The following is a 17,512-nucleotide window of genomic DNA, read 5'->3' on the forward strand; positions in this document are numbered from 1 at the left end:
GTGAGAAAAGCGGCGCCATTGTTATGACGTCGTTGATACCCAGAGTATCCCGGGAAGTGACGGTAGTGACGGCTGGTACTTCCTCCAAGCTCATTGTCCGTGTTCAGTGTTTGTCTCGTCAGTGTGTGTGTGTGTGTGTGTGTGTGTGTGTGTGTGTGTGTGTGTGTGTGTGTGTGTGTGTGTGTGTGTGTGTGTGTGTGTGTGTGTGTGTGCGTGTGTGCTCTACCTCAAGCCTCAGCCCATGTATAAAATACATACATATTGTTCTACATTTCAGTGCTATTTAACTTCGTTTGTTTTAGCCTGAATTAAGTGACTATAAAAGGATGGTCTATGCATGAGGTAAATGACATCATGCTCCTTAAAATTACGCACAGACTATCTGTACAAATTGAAACAGGAATCTTTCCTTCAGTGCTACCTGTCATACATGGCAAGCATGTTGTGTGATTATGAGTGCTGCTGTGACGTCTGACAGGGGAGGTGCCTGAAGGTCAAGTGCTTGAGCTGCAGTATGCCGGTAGTCACTTGGGTCTGGTGTTGGGTCTACCACGCCAGGACATTCCTCTGGTCGCCTTGGAAAACCAGCTGCGTCCTCGACTACTCAGCGATTGGCCCAAGAGTTTGAAGAAGCAAATGGTCGAACTTTACTTACCCAGGTTTGACCTCGTTCTCAGCGTGAGCCGCACGTCGGTCTGCACGGACACTCGGTCTTGTGTTAATACAGGCAGGGCCAAAAAAATATACCCAGTTTCAAAATGTAATAAAAAGGAAATGAACTCTAATGTGAGTGTGAAACAAAATCCAAATAATAGAGCGATCGTTCAACTTAATTTACATCAATAAGAATTTTCATTACATTACATAGAGTGGTGGTAACATGCGACGTCATGTAAACACGGCTCCATCTAATCTTATTCATTCACATGGGAACGTAGGACAGACATATATATGACATATATATATATATATATATATATATAAATATACTGTAGATATCAAGTGAATAGGTTGAAAATTCATGATTTATGTGACCTTGACCTCAAAAAATATAGGCTTCCAGGTTGTCACTACCTCGACCAGGTGGTGAAGTTTTGTGAAGATTGGAGTAAAAACGTGACCTGTAGGCAATTAACATACAGACAGGCAGACAGACAGAACTAGAGAGTTCTCAGAACACGATACTCCACGCAGTGTTCACATTCATATTTCATTTTAAATAAAAGAATGCCTCTAAAGATGTTTATTTTTTAAGATTTTTAAAAATCCAGAAGTTTAGTAATACTGAAGCAGTGCAGTGCAGTGTAGTGTAGTGTATTTGGGGTATTTTATTTTCTAGCAGTCTAGTTTAGTGTATATTCTTTATTGAATAATTTATCGTATCGGTTTATTTTAAAAAGCTGACATTGGAAACCCATGTCCTAAATATTTATGTCAAAATCTAGAGTGCAATCGAAACTTTTTTAGGAAAGAGCGATTTTTTAAACCCAATCTTACTATAATTCACCAAATGTCCGTCCGGCTGTCTGTCTGTCCGTCCGTCCGTTCGAAGGTACCGCAAAAACGGCTGAACCGATCCCAACGATATTTTGGGTGGGTAATCCTGGGATTCCCTGGAGTAAAATAGGCTATATTGTTTTTCCAATTTCAGCTTTGACCTCCAGCATTTTCAGGTTTGGACTCCGCATAACGTTATTTTCCCGGGTGCCGCACAAACGGCTGCACCGATCGGACTCGGTGACCTCGGACAAAGACCTTTTATAAGGACATGGGTTGAATCCCTGCTTGAGAGAATGCCAACCCCCTCCCCACCATCACGGTCGTTTCTCCAACTCACAATCCCATGAGATATGTGGAAAGGACGACCCAAAACCAATTATCTTCTTTTCGATTCGTACATAAACATCATTAAAAGTAAATAATGACCTCGGCCAAAGTTGAAACGACATGAGTTTAATCTCTACACGGGAGAATTCCACATAGCTATTTGGGTGGAGTATAAGCCAACAGATCGCTGTCTCCATCGATCTTGCCAAGGCTGTAACACCTATCGGCTCGAAATCCTTTTAACTGTTGACCTGGTAGTTTTTACAATGAAGGAAACATTAACAATGTTGTTAAAAGTTTATTTTGTGATTAATTTGTGATTGGAGTTATGTTGTTTGGAATGAAAAAAGAGATATCGAGTTCAAGTAAATGACGACATGCCGTGATGGTTTCTACTTTCTGAACGTGAACTTCGCGGATCGCCATATGCAGATTTGCCACGGACCCACGATCGATATTTCTATATGTGAACGTACCCGTTTGTTTGCGAACGGTTACGTTTTTCATGGAAGTCCTTCACGAACTTGCTGTCCATGTCTGACGTGCAACTGAAGGTGCTACAGGAATGTGGAATTTATTGGTTTCATGCTTTAGCATTCGCCGTATCTGCATTGCCTGTTTGCTTCTGGCCTCCCACCTGTGCGTAGCACGGGTATCTCACTCGTATAATTAAATAGTAGGCATGAGGAATGTGTGGTAAAATGAGGTAAAATTGCCCCAAAATTCATTTTTCACTCTTTTAAGGTAATTATTGCATGATTGATTTTATATTGCACCGGCCAGGGACACCCATTGCGATATTTTTGGATTCAGATTCTACTTTTGTGTAAACTTTTGTTGCTCCCGTGAATGTCATCGTCTGTTCTGTGCTCTTGCTCTTCCACTAGCCTCGATGATGTATAAAAAAAATTACAAATCCAGTATTCTTTTATTATAAATATTTCTCATGTTTACTTTTGATTATTGCTGAAATAGTGCCACAAGTGTGTAAGATCACCGTCCATGTAGCTACTGTTATTGATATGGGTCCCAGCGTAGTGTTTAAATATGTGCATGTCGCACACTATGTCATCTTCTTTCATTGGCAACGTTTGTAAATTCAGAAACCCGAGAACTTCAGCAAGCTTTAGATACAGCACGGAGACTGAGCCAAAAGAGATGGTCAGAACAAGCCTTTCAATCTCCTGAGCAGGTCCAGAACAAGCCTGGAAAGTCAGTGTGAAGGAAGATCTGTTGGTAGTGATGCGCCTTGAAATGCCCATGTTAGAACCCATCTGTGGATCGGTCCCATCGGCCGATGGGTCTGACCCGTTTGCGGATCCGCAGATGGGCGACCCATCTGTGGATGCACGAGAAATGACAATGCAGACCCATCGCTGGTCTACTGGTCTACTTCTGGTCTGGTCTACTTCGCTACTTCGCTGGTGTACTTCTACTTCTGGTCTACTTCGCTGGTGGCACTGGCAGACTCAGCTCTCCATTGTTTATATAGCAATTCCTGGCATGCCTTAATCACCCCAAAGCTAAAGATGAAGGTGTGGCTTCGTAATCGGGGCATTGTCAATTATATAAACACAATAACGCATTATGTGATTCTATGAGGCCCTCAGTGTGATTCTATGAGGCCCTCAGCGATGGGTCTGACCCGTTTGCGGATCCACAGATGGGTCGCCCATCTGCGGATCCGCAAACGGGTCAGACCCATCGGCCGATGGGACCGATCCACAGATGGGTTCCAACACCCATTCACATTTTCCGTCACTGGGGACGGGTACTTTTGCTTGTAAACTGATAAGACGGACAGACAGACATGAACCAATTGCTTAACCCCGCTTTTCGCTTCGCGTGTGCGGTGTAACAACTGCATACAATAAGTAAACTAGCGAAGATATACTTTGGTGCACGAGGAGGCCATTGGGTCCATCATGCCTGGGCTGCCCCAACCCCAAAATCCATCACCCGTCCACACAGAAATTAGTTGCAAGTTCTGCCAATATCCTGGAATGACTATACCAAAAGTCTATAAAAACGAGATAGCATATGCAATGTTAAGTGTGGATTTCATTCTTGTTCACATAAAGACACACAAAGGTGATGATTAACTACAGTGGAGGAGATGGGCATTCCCACCAGTGAGTGTGTGAAGGATTGAAGGACAACCCGGTCGCTCTATCACATCGTGCTTCATGTTCCCAGCGTTGTAATTCCAGTTTCTGGCATTGAGGGTTCTTCAACAAATTACTGTGTAACAGGAGGTGTACATTGAAAACAACTTGGAGGAGGGTGAAGGGGATGGGGAGGAGGTCACCAGGAGATGGATGCAGTGTATTGATGGCCCTTAGTGGTTCAGACCTTTTAATATGGAAATGCCCTGAAAAGGCATATTGACAGTCATGATTGTAGTTCGATAAAATACAAGTAATTTTATAACAATAACGATGCCCCTAAGAATGATTACATCAATATCATTGTATTTTATTTCCATGCAGGTTTCAAATGCAAATCGAAAACGACCTCCAGGAGATGTTGAAAATTCTCAATGTGACCGACATTTTCAACCCTGACTCTGCAGACTTATCCAGCATATCAGGTCAGGTGGTTCTTACAATTACCTTAATAAGTGTCTTTGTGAAATGGATTTGATTTGTGCTTTTGTCTCGGTGAGACCATTTTCAAAAATCTAAGCCACACATTGTCATCACGGAATTGGTTTCTAAAACCGCTCATTTTTTGATTAACTGGTTGGTTATGGTGGTGGCGTAGTAGTTGAAGATAACAATTTGGCTTCGCAAAGCTTGTGGGTTAAAATCTGACTGAAGGTTGTGACATAATGATGCTTTTGATTCGAATAATCTTTAAATTAAGCTAGTCATAGGAGTATTAACATGTCACCATGGGTTGCTAATGAAGGATAAACCAGCTGGCTCATTAATTTCCTTCAGGGACATGGTAACCTTACCACCCTTCCTGTTCTGGTTTACATCTGATGCTAAGTCCACACATTGTTCAACCCTTCATATTGATTTTATATGTTTAAAAAAATTAATATGCACTTGTGCAGCACAGATAAGACACTGGAGTCTCATTAAGGTCATCACAGTCTTATTCAGGTCACTGGAGTCTCATTCAGGTCACTGTAGTCTCAATCAGGTCACTGTAGTCTCAATCAGGTCACTGGAGTCTCACTCAGGTCACCAGAGTCTCATTCAGGTCACCGGAGTCTCATTCAGGTCACCAGAGTCTCATTCAGGTCACCGGAGTCTCATTCAGGTCACTGGAGTCTCACTCAGGTCACCGGAGTCTCATTCAGGTCACCGGAGTCTCATTCAGGTCACCGGAGTCTCATTCAGGTCACCGGAGTCTCATTCAGGTCACCAGTTATTCTTTCACAGCAAAATTGGTATTGAAATGTGCATAAAAGGTGTGATAACCTCCTTGTGTATTTGTGTTAATGTACAGACTGCCACATCTGCATACATAATTTGCAAATGGGCATGTGTGGACCACGTGTAATGGATATAGAGTAGGCCACATCTCCCCACAGATTTGGTTTCACCTTTTCCCCAGGTCCTGTTTTTCAGTGCAAGTGAAGAACCCGCCCTTCTGGAGAGGAGAATTCCCCCAGAATTATGGGTGGTTTAACTATTCCAGGATAACCTAGAACCCAAATAACTGCCATAAGTATAACACTAACACTAACAATAACCAGGATCATCAATAACTGTCATGTTTGGAATTCTAATAACCTTAAGTAAATATGTGTAAAATACTCCATTGGCTCAGCATCTCAAACAGTTTCTTACAGTCTTGCCTCGCACCAGCCTTCTTGTGGCGGGGTTTTTCTCACAAATGAAAGTTGTTGTTGTATAGCCCCGGACAGCTCTCTCAAACAAGCCTGTGGCACGGAGACGGCCGATCTATTTCCAAGGAGCGGCCCAGAGATCCCCACATCCAGGATGGTGTCCTCCCGCCTTCACAAAATCAGGGCCACGACAAAGTTAGAGAGAGACAGATACGGGGAGAGAGACAGAGAGAGAGAGAGAGAGAGAGAGAGAGAGAAAGAAAGAGAGAAAAAAAAAAGGAAAAAAAAGGCCAGTCCATGGACACCGATCGGCACTCTGACCATGACCGTGCTGCCCTAATGAATCCGGGCAGCAGCAAAGAATGGGGAAGATTTGGCCCTCGACTTGAATTGGGGGGTACAACCACCGCGAAGATGCATCCCTGATAGTTGTGCAAATGGGTGTAGAGGTGAAAGGTGAATCACTGATGCCTTGAAACCAGTTGCTTTGGGCAGATGGGGCTCTTTAGCCTTGGAAGGAAGTTCATCTAGGAGAAGGAAAGTGAATCCAAATCGGCCACTTCCTTGTGGTACAGGTTTTGAAACCAAAGGCTAAGGGTTTAATGAGGTAAAGGCAGCAATACTTTATAAAGAAAGTGGCCTTTGCATTCGTCAACCCGTGTACCACCCTTAACTAAGCTGTACTACCCCCATTTTAGCCTCCCGATCAGCGTTAGGTGAAGCGAGGGGAAAAGATGGTGGATGGCCATGCAGGCAGCTGGCACATATTGCCAGTAATAGCTCAATGGCCTTGATTCTAGGAATCTAGGCAGAGGATTCTCTTGTGGAGATCATTAGCTAGGATCACCCGAATAGTATAGAAACTGCCCTGAATAAGGCAATGGAAAACCACTTCTGTACATTCCAAGAAAAAAATGATGATCAGTAATCTAAGAGATAAAGTTATGGTGCTGGATGAGGAGCCCCCAGGTTTGAAAGTGAAGGAAGAAGAAGCTTAAAATGGCTGCCAGAAGAGACAATAAATATTGGAGACAGAAGAAGAAAGATAAAAACCAAAGATACATCAATGGAGGATATTAAATGGGTGAATGTCGACTTCCGACGACAAGGTCGGGAAAATAAATACATATTTCAAAGAGGCATGCATAGAGATATAAAGTGACAACAGAGAGGGAAAACCAATACATAATCTCTTAAAAGATCAGAGATACCACAGGAAAGTTTTGGTCTTGGTCCAGGGTCCTTAAGAATAGAATAGGAAAACATGTGACAAGGAACTGGCCACAATTTGACAGAACTAGATAACTAACTGGATAGATAACCCTAACAACCAGGAACCCCAATAACTAGCATGCTGAAAAAATGGCTGCCATTTGTGGAACCCCAATAACCTATCTGATGTTCTCTCTCTATTTTCTTGCCCATGCTCGACAGAGACCCGTGATCTCTTTGTGTCCCGTATCATGCATCGGGCCTTCATCGAGGTCAATGAAAATGGAAATGAAGCCATCTCCAGCACCGGTTAGTTCTGTAGCAGTATCATTTCGCCTTTGGTTTTGTAATGTGTTTATATGCTTTTGCTTCGGTTTAATGGGGTTTGCGGGCAGGGGTTTTGAGACTTTTTACTGTTGTGGTTGAATAAAGAATAGTCTCGAAATCTGAACGTCTCGGACGGCTTTTCTTCCACACTAAATTGGTGATGCCGACGTGATCCAAGTGGATGGACAATAAATTAGAAGCGCACAACCAGTCGTTGGGATCGACCAACCAGCCGTGCCCTTCCCAGATGCTCAACCAGCTTCATCGGTGTCGGAGGTTTTGATAAAGCTCCTGCCATTCTGGCCTAGTGAGCCACAGCGCTGGTTTACACAAGTTTACGCCTTAGACACCCGAAACATGACTACAGAGTTGACGAGATTAAAATGCATTGTTGGCTCCTTGTCACCAGAATATGCGATGGAGGTGAGATATATTTTACTACAAGCTCCAACGAACGCTCAGTACACGACTTTAAAGGCCGCAATCATCAAGTGTACGACCCCCTCTGAGCACTGTCTCTTTCAATAACTCCTTACGGCTCAGGATTTCGGAGATCAAAGACCCACACAACTGCGTCATATGCAGCAGCTTCTAGGTGACGGCCACGTCACCTTCGACCAGTCGCTGCTTTGAGAGTTGTTCTTGCAACGTTTTCCACCACACGTCCACATTATACTTGCAGATGGCGCAGAGCTGGCACTACCCGCCACTGATGATCTGGCTGATCATCTGCTTGAAACCTTTACACCAACCGTGGCTACTGTGATACCTCCACCACAGCACGTCACACAGTTAAAATCTGAAATAGCGGACATTAAGAAACTCGTCCTGAAGCTCCATGCTGTGCCCATCTTAGTGTAACATTTGGAGGGCCATAGAAACGCCGTACCTCACGCTTCCATTCACCTTCACCTTCCGTGAACACTCTTGGTTGGTGTTGGTACTGCGTGCCCTTCAGAGGTAATGCTCGTTAGTGGAGAGCACCCTGCTCAGACTGGCCGCAGGGAAATGATGAGGCCCACAACAAATGGCGATGAGTTCATCTGGGCCATACGTCAGTCACCTGTCACCTTCTCTTCCTCGTGGATCGTTCCAGCGGACTTCATTTTCCTGTGGATACAGAGGCAGAGTTGAGTGTTGTGTCTCTGAACGGAAAAATTGATACGAATAATTAATCATTACATGCTGCTAACAGCAGTGCTGTTGCTCCTTTTGGCAATGTCTCCCCCAGCTTAATTTGGGTTTACGCCCCTCATTTCTGTGGGTGTTTACTATTTCCGACACCAGATTCTCTATCCTAGGTACGGATTTATTGTGTCATTTCAATCTCTTCGTCGACATCGAACATCGCTGTCGATTGGATGCCTCAACACAATTTCGTGTTCTTGATAAAGCATCCACCGTCTCTCGTGCCTTCCCTCCACACCCACATGCCGTTTTCAGGAAGTACTTTATGGCTTCCCATCTATTAATGCGCCCATCAGCGACAATCCAGCCCATGAAAAAGCACGCATCACATTGAGACAACAGAACAGAGACCCCTGGTTTTCACTGATCAGACCATCATCCAGCAGTTGGACTTCACCTCTGCACATGGTATACAAAGAGACACCTGGGGGTTGGTGTCCTTGTGGGGATTTCCAGTTCTTAAACAATGTATCTTTTCCAGACCGTTACCCCATTCCACATGTTCAGGATTTTACCGCTAACACTCCCCATGGCGCTACAATCTTCTCCAAGGTAGACCTTGTTCTGTCTACCCTCAGATTCCTGCAGCTCCAGATTACATTCTGAAGACAGCAGTTACCATGCCTTTCGGCCTGTCCTTTGGATGTCGTTCAGCCTACGCAATGCCACACAAATCTTTCAACATGTTATCGATCAGGTTTCAACATGTTTATTTTATCGACCCACAAATGCATATTTGGTGTTCCAGAGTTGAATTTCCATGCCCACTGTGTTAACCGCTCAGGCATCCGCCCCCTTGAGGCGAAGGTGAAGATTGTTCAGGATTTCCCATGACCGTCATCTCAAAGCAAATTGCGAGAGTTCTTGGGCCTCGTCAACTTTTACCATTAATTGATTCCAAACGCAGCTGCAACTCTGCAGCTGCTGAATGAGTTACTCACAACTGGTAAGCACCCTGATGTGTTCTGATGGTCAAAGCCAACCTTGTCAGCCTTCCACACCACCAAAGAAGCACTGGCCAACGCCTCACTCCTGATTCATCCGATGCCGGAAGCGCCAACCTGCCTGATGGTAGACATGTCTGAGGTTGCAGTGGGTGCGTCATTCTTCTTAAAATACAGAAACCAACAGGGCGCAAGTGCAGCACCTTCGATCGGGAATTACTCGCTGTGTACCTCACCATCAAGCACTTTCGCAACTTCTTAGAGGCCAGACAATTCTCTGTCCTGATTCTGACAATTTGTCTATGGAGATTGCATGGCTGTGTGCTTGAATATATATATATATACCTGTGGCTGAAACAGCCGAATCCCCAAATTAGAAGGGGTGTCCGCATACTTTTGGTCATGTAGTGTAGGTTACTTGCAAAAATTGAAGATTTTTCAAATATATTGGTTGGTATTGTGCGTTATTCTGTCTGTCAATCGCTGATGGGTCACAATTTTAAACTGATCTTTATCGAGGTCAAAAGTTCAACATAGGCCAATGGCCAACAACTTTGTTAAATTTCTAAAATCTTCAATTTTCATCTGATTGACTTGAAATTTGAAGAGGATTTACAAATCAGGTCACTGAATTCAACCACTAATTATTTTTGAGGTCAACATAAGTCAAAAGGTCAATATAGGCCAAAGGTCAACCACTCTTCAAATTTCTAAAATCCTCAATTTTCATCCGATTGACTTGAAATCTGAATAGGATTTGCATATCAGTTTACTGAAACCAACCACCAACTATTTTGGAGTTAAACATAGGCCAAAAGGTCAACATAGGCCAAATTTCTAATTGTCAATTTTCATCCGATTAACTTAATTTGAAGAAGATTTGCATATCAGGTCACATAATTCAACCACCAATTATTTGTGAGGTCAAAAGGATGCTCTACCGAGTGCCATTGCACTTTGTTCTGTTTTGCCAAGTGTCGCTCTATGAGTGATTTTTCATCTGTCCGTTTGTGAACAAGATACCTCAAAAAGTTGTGGACGGATTCTGACGAAATTTGGCAGAGATGTAGCGTCGAAGATTTTTCAAGTATATTGGTCGGTTGCATTTGTTATTCTGTCTGTCTGCTAGTTTCTCACCGGCCTACAGGTCACAATTCCAAACCGATTATCATGAAACTTCACCAAGTTGTTTGTAGAGGTCACAATTGAGAAGCCTATTGATTTTGAGGTCAAAGGACATCTGGAGGTCAAATTTCTAAAATCGCCATTTTAAATCCGATCGACTTGAAAATTGAAAAGCATTTGTATATTGAGTCACTAAATTGGAAAACCAACTATTTTTGAGGGTAAAAGGTCAAAGGTCAACTCAAGGTCAAACTTCCAAAATTTTCATCTGCAAAACCATCAATTTTCATCTGATTGACTTGGAAATTGCACAGCATTTGCACATTGAGTCACTAAATTGGGAAACCAACTATTTTTAAGGTCAAAAAGTCAAAGGTCAACTCTAGGTCAAATTTCTAAAATCATCAATTTTCTTCTGAAAAATCGTCACTTTTTATCTTCTTGACCCGAGCTTTGATCAAGATCGTCATTTTAAATCTTGATGTAATGGACAATTTGCTGGATCAAGAGCAACCTTTCTTGGGGAGGGGGGTGGATTTTGCAAGTATCGTGCTCTGCATGAAGTCTTCTTGTTTATTTCCTTTCTCATTTGGGCAATATCTCAGGCACCTTTTGAGCTTGGAAGCTGATATTTGGACACAACCATGACCTGGTGATGTGGCTATAAAGGCTATTTTTTATTTATTGATAAACCAATTGATCTATCAATTGGTTGATTATTCAATTTTAAATGTAGTTACAGATTCATTTGAAACGGTGGTGGTTTAGCTATGCTATTAGCCAATTGATTAAGAAATTAATTATTTTACGATTGTTTTATTTATGATCATTATTTATTTATTTTAATTACACAATTAGTCAATTATTTATTTCCTTTCTCATCTGGGAGATATCTCAGGCACCATTTGAACTAGGATTTGGACATGACCATGACCATGTGATTTGGCTATAAACGGTATTTTTGATTTATTGATTAACCAATTAATGGATTAATTGTTTAATTTTTCGATGAATTCCTGTATTAATTAATTTTCAAAATGTTAGATTCGGATGCAACAGTGGTGGTTTGGGTATGCTATTAGCCAATTGATTAATAAATTAATTATTTTACGATTATCATTTGTTGATTGTAATTACACAATTAATCAGTTAATCATTGATTGTCTCGATTTTTGTCATACCTGGCAGGCTACAGCCTGATACATTCTTGTTACTTGCCGGAAAAAATTCCGGCAAGTATGTTGGTTGGTTGGTTTGTCTGTCTGTCTGTCTGTTTGTCTGTCAGTTTGTGCGCAGTACTACGTCTATATCGTTGCACATAGCATCACCATACTTTACACACATATTTGCCTTACCCTGGAATAGACTGTGCCCAATTTTTAACTCTCTAGGCCCAATGTCAGGCTCAATGTCGACCCAAAACAAAACGACGTCCAGTGCCGCAACCCGCAAAAAAGAAAAAAGAAAAAAAAAGTCACCCAAAACGATGGTCACCCAATCATTTGCGCCTCCCAATTGAAGCCCCGCCCCCAAATGAAGCCCCGCCCTTAGGGCGGGTACCGTTGCTAGTAATATATAATGGTAATACAACAATTTTTACCGCTTTGCTTTGAAGAACAGGAATGAAGGGGGAGGAGCGTGTTAATATGTCTGGTTGAAGGCTTTGGGTGGTGAGGGGGCTTGAAGCCAGATTTTAATCTTACAGCCGCCATGTTGGTGCTCGCCGTCACAGCGATGCGAAGCGAAAGACGCCTCAGAGCTGTCACATTCACAATCGCTATGTTGTATGTACTCCCGATATGTGTTTCCTTCATTGTAAAAACTACCAAGTCAACAGTTAAAAGGATTTTGAGCCGATAGGTGTTACGGCCTTGGCAAGATCGATGGAGACAGCGATCTGTTAGCTTATACACCGCCCAAATAGCTATGTGGAATTCTCTCATGTAGAGATGAAACCCACGTCGTTTGTACTTTGGCAGAGGTCATTTTTAAAATTTTAACCCTTTGAATACGGATGACGTCCAGTGCCGCAACCCGCAAAAAAGTTTTGTGTACGGATGACGTTACTACACGTCATCGACTATACCTATAAATAGATTGTCAGGACGTGGTTGCATTCCCGTACCAAAATGCCAAATTAATCCCGTACCAGGGGTATTTTTATAAATAAAAAAATGCCGTACTCAAAGGGTTAATGATCCAAAATGGCCGATAAAAAAGTACATTCCGGCAAGTCCTCGGTCTCTGACCGATCTTTCATTTGTTTATTTGTTTGTTTGTTTGTCTGTCTGTTTCGTTTTGAACAGGAGATCTCAAAAGGTTGTGGACAGATTCGGATGAAATTTGTTGCAGAGGTTGCGTATGTGACGACGATATATAACACGATATCTCAAAACGTTGTAGACGAATTCGGCCGAAACTTGGTGGATGTGTTGAGTGTGTGACAAGGAAGAATTGATTCAATTTCGGTGACGATCACAATATGGATTCAGATACGAGAATTATTTAATTTTAATTACATAAATGAACAGGATTGAATAATTAAATTGATATATGTGGGAAAATTACATGCGCAGACCAGGGTTGTGTGATAGGGCCAGAAAACGATATATAGCATGATATTTCAAAAAGTTATGGACGATTTGTCCCAAAAATTGGTGTAAGAGTTTGTTAGGTGACAAGAACAAGCAGGTTAGATTTTGGTTCAGGTCCGAATCCAGATCTGGCCTATCAGTCGGATACAAACTGTTTTGGTTTCAGACCAGGTCACTCTACTCTGGACATGCTGCTTCTGCTGTCTCAACAATGGATGGAGGTCCTCAATGCCAAACAGGAAATTAGAGCTGTCTCCCTCGACATATCACGTGCCTTCGACACGGTCTGGCACCCCGCTCTGCTCACCAAACTCTCCTCCTTTGGTATCCATGGAAATCTCCACGCATGGCTGGCGGACTTCCTCTCTAGTCGTCGTCAACGTGTGGCCCTGAATGGGTTTCTCTCATCTCCTCTTCCTGTTCAGGCTGGAGTTCCCCAAGGCAGTGTTCTGGGCCCCGTGCTTTTTCTGGTCTTCATCAATGATCTCTCTGACTCTCTCGAAAATCCTCTCTATCTCTTTGCTGATGACTCCACTCTCTGCCGCTCCATTCCTCTTCCCTCAGATCGGCAGTCTGCTGCCTCCTCACTCTCTGAAGACCTGGACAAAATCACAGACTGGTCAAACAAGTGGAACATGTCTTTCAATCCTGACAAATCTCACACTCTTACTATGTCTCTCCGAAAAGATCGACTGGACAACCCTCCCATCTACTTTCTCAACCATCCTCTCCAAGAAGTTCTGTCGCTCAAGATTTTGGGTCTCACTATCTGCCATGATCTTTCTTGGGAAAACCACATTTCCAAGCTGGCCTCCAAAGCCAGTCGCCGACTGGGCATCCTCCGTCGTGCGAAGTCCTTCCTCGGCACACCTGAACTCCTCACCACATACAAGGCTTTCATCCGCAGCTCAATGGAATACTGTTCTCCCCTATGGGCCGGTGCTCCTGCCTCACACCTAGCTCGGCTTCACGCTGTTGAAACCAAAGCTTTCAGAATTATTGGAATCTCCCGCGATGAAGCTATCTCTGAGGGCCTTTCACTCACTCACCGCAGGCAGGTAGGTGGTCTTTCTGTCTTCTACCGACTCCTCTCCGGCCTTGCACCCCCAGCTCTCTCTGTGCTCTGTCCCCCAAATATTCCTACAGGTCGCACAAGATCTGCCAGCAACCCTCTGATGGTTAAACTGCCGAAATCTCGGCTCTCTGCTCACCTTCACTCTTTCATTCCTCTTTTCTCCCGCCTCTGGAACAAACTCCCTCACTCCCTTCAATCCCACTCCTCCCTCCAGGTCTTTAAAACAGCTGTTCACCACCATCTCTTATCTTCCCCCATCCAAAACCTTGATCTTTTCTACCCCCGCTAATTCACCCCAGATCCACCTTGTTTGAAATTCCAACTTCTTTCCTGGAAGTCCTGGCAGTGTCCATATGTTTTATACCTCTCCCACCGCCCCCTTCCCATGCCCCCCCCCCCCCAAAGCCCTCGCCCTCTCTCAGATCTCTCGATGTCTCCATGTCTCTCGGTCCCTGCTCTCAAATGTTGTGTTTGTGTCCTTCCCCCTCTCTCCCCATCTTGTCTACCGCTCCCGATGTTATATGTTTTATGTGTCGGTTTGTCTTTCTGTGTGATTAACGTTCGCTCTTTCACGAGCCTCGATCTTGTATACAAAAAAAAAAAAAAAAAAAAAAAAAAAACTGTCCAGCCTGGCGGAGGTATACGCTCTACCGAGTGTAGTTGTTTGTGCTTTACCCACAATCCCCCTGTGCCTGTGGATTTATGCTTTCACATTGAACAACGTAATTGTTCACAAAGAAGTGAACATTATTCAGTAGTGAACAAGGAAGTGAATACTTCATACCGAAATAACCAATGTCTACCCTTTCCGGCCTCCCAATCCCACCCATCATCTGCTTCCGCAAAACCATTTAATCCATATTTCCTTATTCGTTTTCTTTTTCTTATTCTATGGTATTATATGGCATATTGCAGTTTTAACTCGAACAGCAAAAGCTAATCGGCTTGTTCTTATCACTGACCCAACTCATTCACCAAGTTTTGTCATGAGTCAGCCACAACTTTTTGAGATATCCTGTTCACAAACAGACAGTGGTGAAAACAACACCTTCGGTGGTGGAGGTAATGATCAGCAATGTATATTCATTAGAATATTTAAGCATTAGGTGTACTTGTGCTCTTGTGGCGTGTTTCTGAAGACGCGAGCTTACCTGTACCTGGATTGTGAACACCCTCTCCAATCCATCTTTGTTCACATCTAGGATCGAGTACGACGAGCCGCATGGCGGGGTATCTTTACCCACAATTCATTGCTGATCATCCCTTCCTTTTCGCACTCAGAAATCGTCAGACAGGTGGGCTATGGTGTTTGAGTAAAAGTCTACATTTGCAGGATCGGACTGGACACTGAGGTCTCAGTTTGACCGTAGAAGATCGATGTGTGCACAGATTCATTGATCATTCACATCTGTGTCGCTGTCTTCGTGTTCCCTCTCGTTGCCCCTGCAGATGCTATCCTCCTGATGGGTCGCCTTTCAAAGCCACAGTCCATGGCTCACTCTGAATTCTAGAGCAAACAGCACATGCTGAAAGTGTTTGTGTGTGTGTGTGTGTGTGTGTGTGTGTGTGTGTGTGTGTGTGTGTGTGTGTGTGTGTGTCTGTGAATGAAAGAGAGCGATAGAATTGTAAGGAACAGAAATGAAAAAAACGAGATGTGTGTGTGTGTGTGTGTGTGTGTGTGTGTGTGTGTGTGTGTGTGTGTGTGTGTGTGTGTTGTGTGTGTGTGATTATGTGCGTGTGTGCCCTTTCTGACTTTCTCTTTGTCTTGTTTATATCCTCACTCTCCCACCCTCCCTCCCCCCCCATTCCCCCCCCCACCCACCCCACTCTCCCACCCTCCCTACCCTCTCCCCCCCTCCCCACTCTCCCACCCATCCACCCCCCCCCCCCCACTCTCCCAACCTCCCCCCCCCCCACTCTCCCAACCTCCCCCCCCCACTCACCCCTCCTCCCCCCACCCCCCCCCACTCTCCCATCCACCCCCCCCCCACTCTCCCATCCTCCCCCCCCCCACTCTCCATCCTCCCCCCCCCACCCTCCCACCCATCCTCCCCCCCCACTCTCCCACCCTTCCCCCCCACTCTCCCACCCTTCCCCTCCACTCTCCCACCCTTCCCCCCCACTCTCCCACCCCCCCACACTCCCACCCACCCCCACACTCTCCCCACCCTTCCCCTCGCCCCCCACTCTCCCACCCATCCCCCCCACTCATCCACCCATCCCCCCCACTCTTCCACCCATCCCCCCCACTCTCCCACCCACCCCCCACACTCCCACCCACCCCCCACACTCTCCCACCCTTCCCCACGCCCCCACTCTCCCACCCATCCCCCCACACACTCCCACCCTTCCCCTCCTCCCCACTCTCCCACCCTTCCCCCCCCTCCCCCACCCATCCCCCCCTCCCCACTCTCCTACCCTTCCCCCCCCCCCACTCTCCAACCCTTCCCCCCCCCCACTCTCCCACCTTCCCCCCCACACTCTCCCACCCTTCCCCCCCCACTCTCCCACCCTTCCCCCCCCCCCACTCTCCCACCCTTCCCCCCCCCCACTCTCCCACCCTTCCCCCCCCCCCACTCTCCCACCCTTCCCTCCCCCACTCCCCCCCCCCCCCACTCTCCCACCCTTCCCCCCCCCACTCTCCCACCCTTCCCCCCCCCCCACTCTCCCACCCTTCCCCCCCCCACTCTCCCACCCTTCCCCCCCCTCCCCACTCTCCCACCCATCCTCCCCTACCCACTCTCCCACCCATCCTCCCCCCCCCCACTCTCCCATCCTCCCCCCCCCACTCCCCCATCCTCTCCCCCATCCTCCCCCCCCCCCCCACTCTCCCATCCTCTCCCCCCACTCTCCCATCCTTCCCCCCCCCACTCTCCCACCCATCCTCCCCCCCCCCCCACTCTCCCACCCTTCCCCCCCACTCTCCCACCCACCCCTCCACTCTCCCACCCATCCCCTCCCCCCCCCACACTCTCCCATCCTCCCCCCCCCACTCTCCCACCCATCCTCCCCTACCCACTCTCCCACCCATCCTCCCCCCCCCCCCCTCCACTCTCCCATCCTCCCCCCACCCACTCTCCCATCCTCTCCCCCCACTCTCCCATCCTTCCCCCCCCCCCACTCTCCCATCCTTCCCCCCCCCCACTCTCCCACCCATCCTCCCCACTCTCCCACCCTTCCCCCCCACTCTCCCACCCACCCCCTCCACTCTCACACCCACCCCCTCCACTCTCCCACCCATCCCCCCCCCCCCCCCCCACACTCTCCCACCCTTCCCCCCTCCATCCCCCCACCCCACCTTGTCCCCAACTTGTAAACTCTCCTTGCACTCTAGTTTGTTGTTAATTTTTTTGGAGATCTTTGTTTCTCCCCTTTAGTTTCCTTGATCTGTCCATCGATAACGAATGCAAATGTTTGT

General features: G+C 45.9%; 1 protein-coding gene across 1 annotated transcript in view; it reads left to right on the forward strand.

Moving 5' to 3' along the window:
• The window catches only part of LOC137412638 (neuroserpin-like), a 25,444-nt gene extending 9,712 nt beyond the window's left edge, over positions 1–15,732 (forward strand). Inside the window, exons 4-12 of the mRNA XM_078767029.1 lie at positions 479–659; positions 4,317–4,417; positions 7,064–7,150; positions 7,416–7,591; positions 7,712–7,763; positions 7,851–8,011; positions 8,612–8,786; positions 15,297–15,389; positions 15,544–15,732. Of these exons, the coding sequence (XP_078623155.1) occupies positions 479–659; positions 4,317–4,417; positions 7,064–7,150; positions 7,416–7,591; positions 7,712–7,763; positions 7,851–8,011; positions 8,612–8,786; positions 15,297–15,389; positions 15,544–15,605 (1,088 nt within the window). The 3' untranslated portion in view covers positions 15,606–15,732. The remainder of the gene's footprint in view (positions 1–478; positions 660–4,316; positions 4,418–7,063; positions 7,151–7,415; positions 7,592–7,711; positions 7,764–7,850; positions 8,012–8,611; positions 8,787–15,296; positions 15,390–15,543) is intronic.
• The last annotated feature ends 1,780 nt before the right edge of the window (positions 15,733–17,512 follow it).

The sequence above is a fragment of the Myxine glutinosa genome, chromosome 13, assembly GCF_964187855.1.
Source record: "Myxine glutinosa chromosome 13, kmMyxGlut1.1, whole genome shotgun sequence".
In the NCBI taxonomy this organism is placed as follows: Eukaryota; Metazoa; Chordata; class Myxini; order Myxiniformes; family Myxinidae; genus Myxine; species Myxine glutinosa.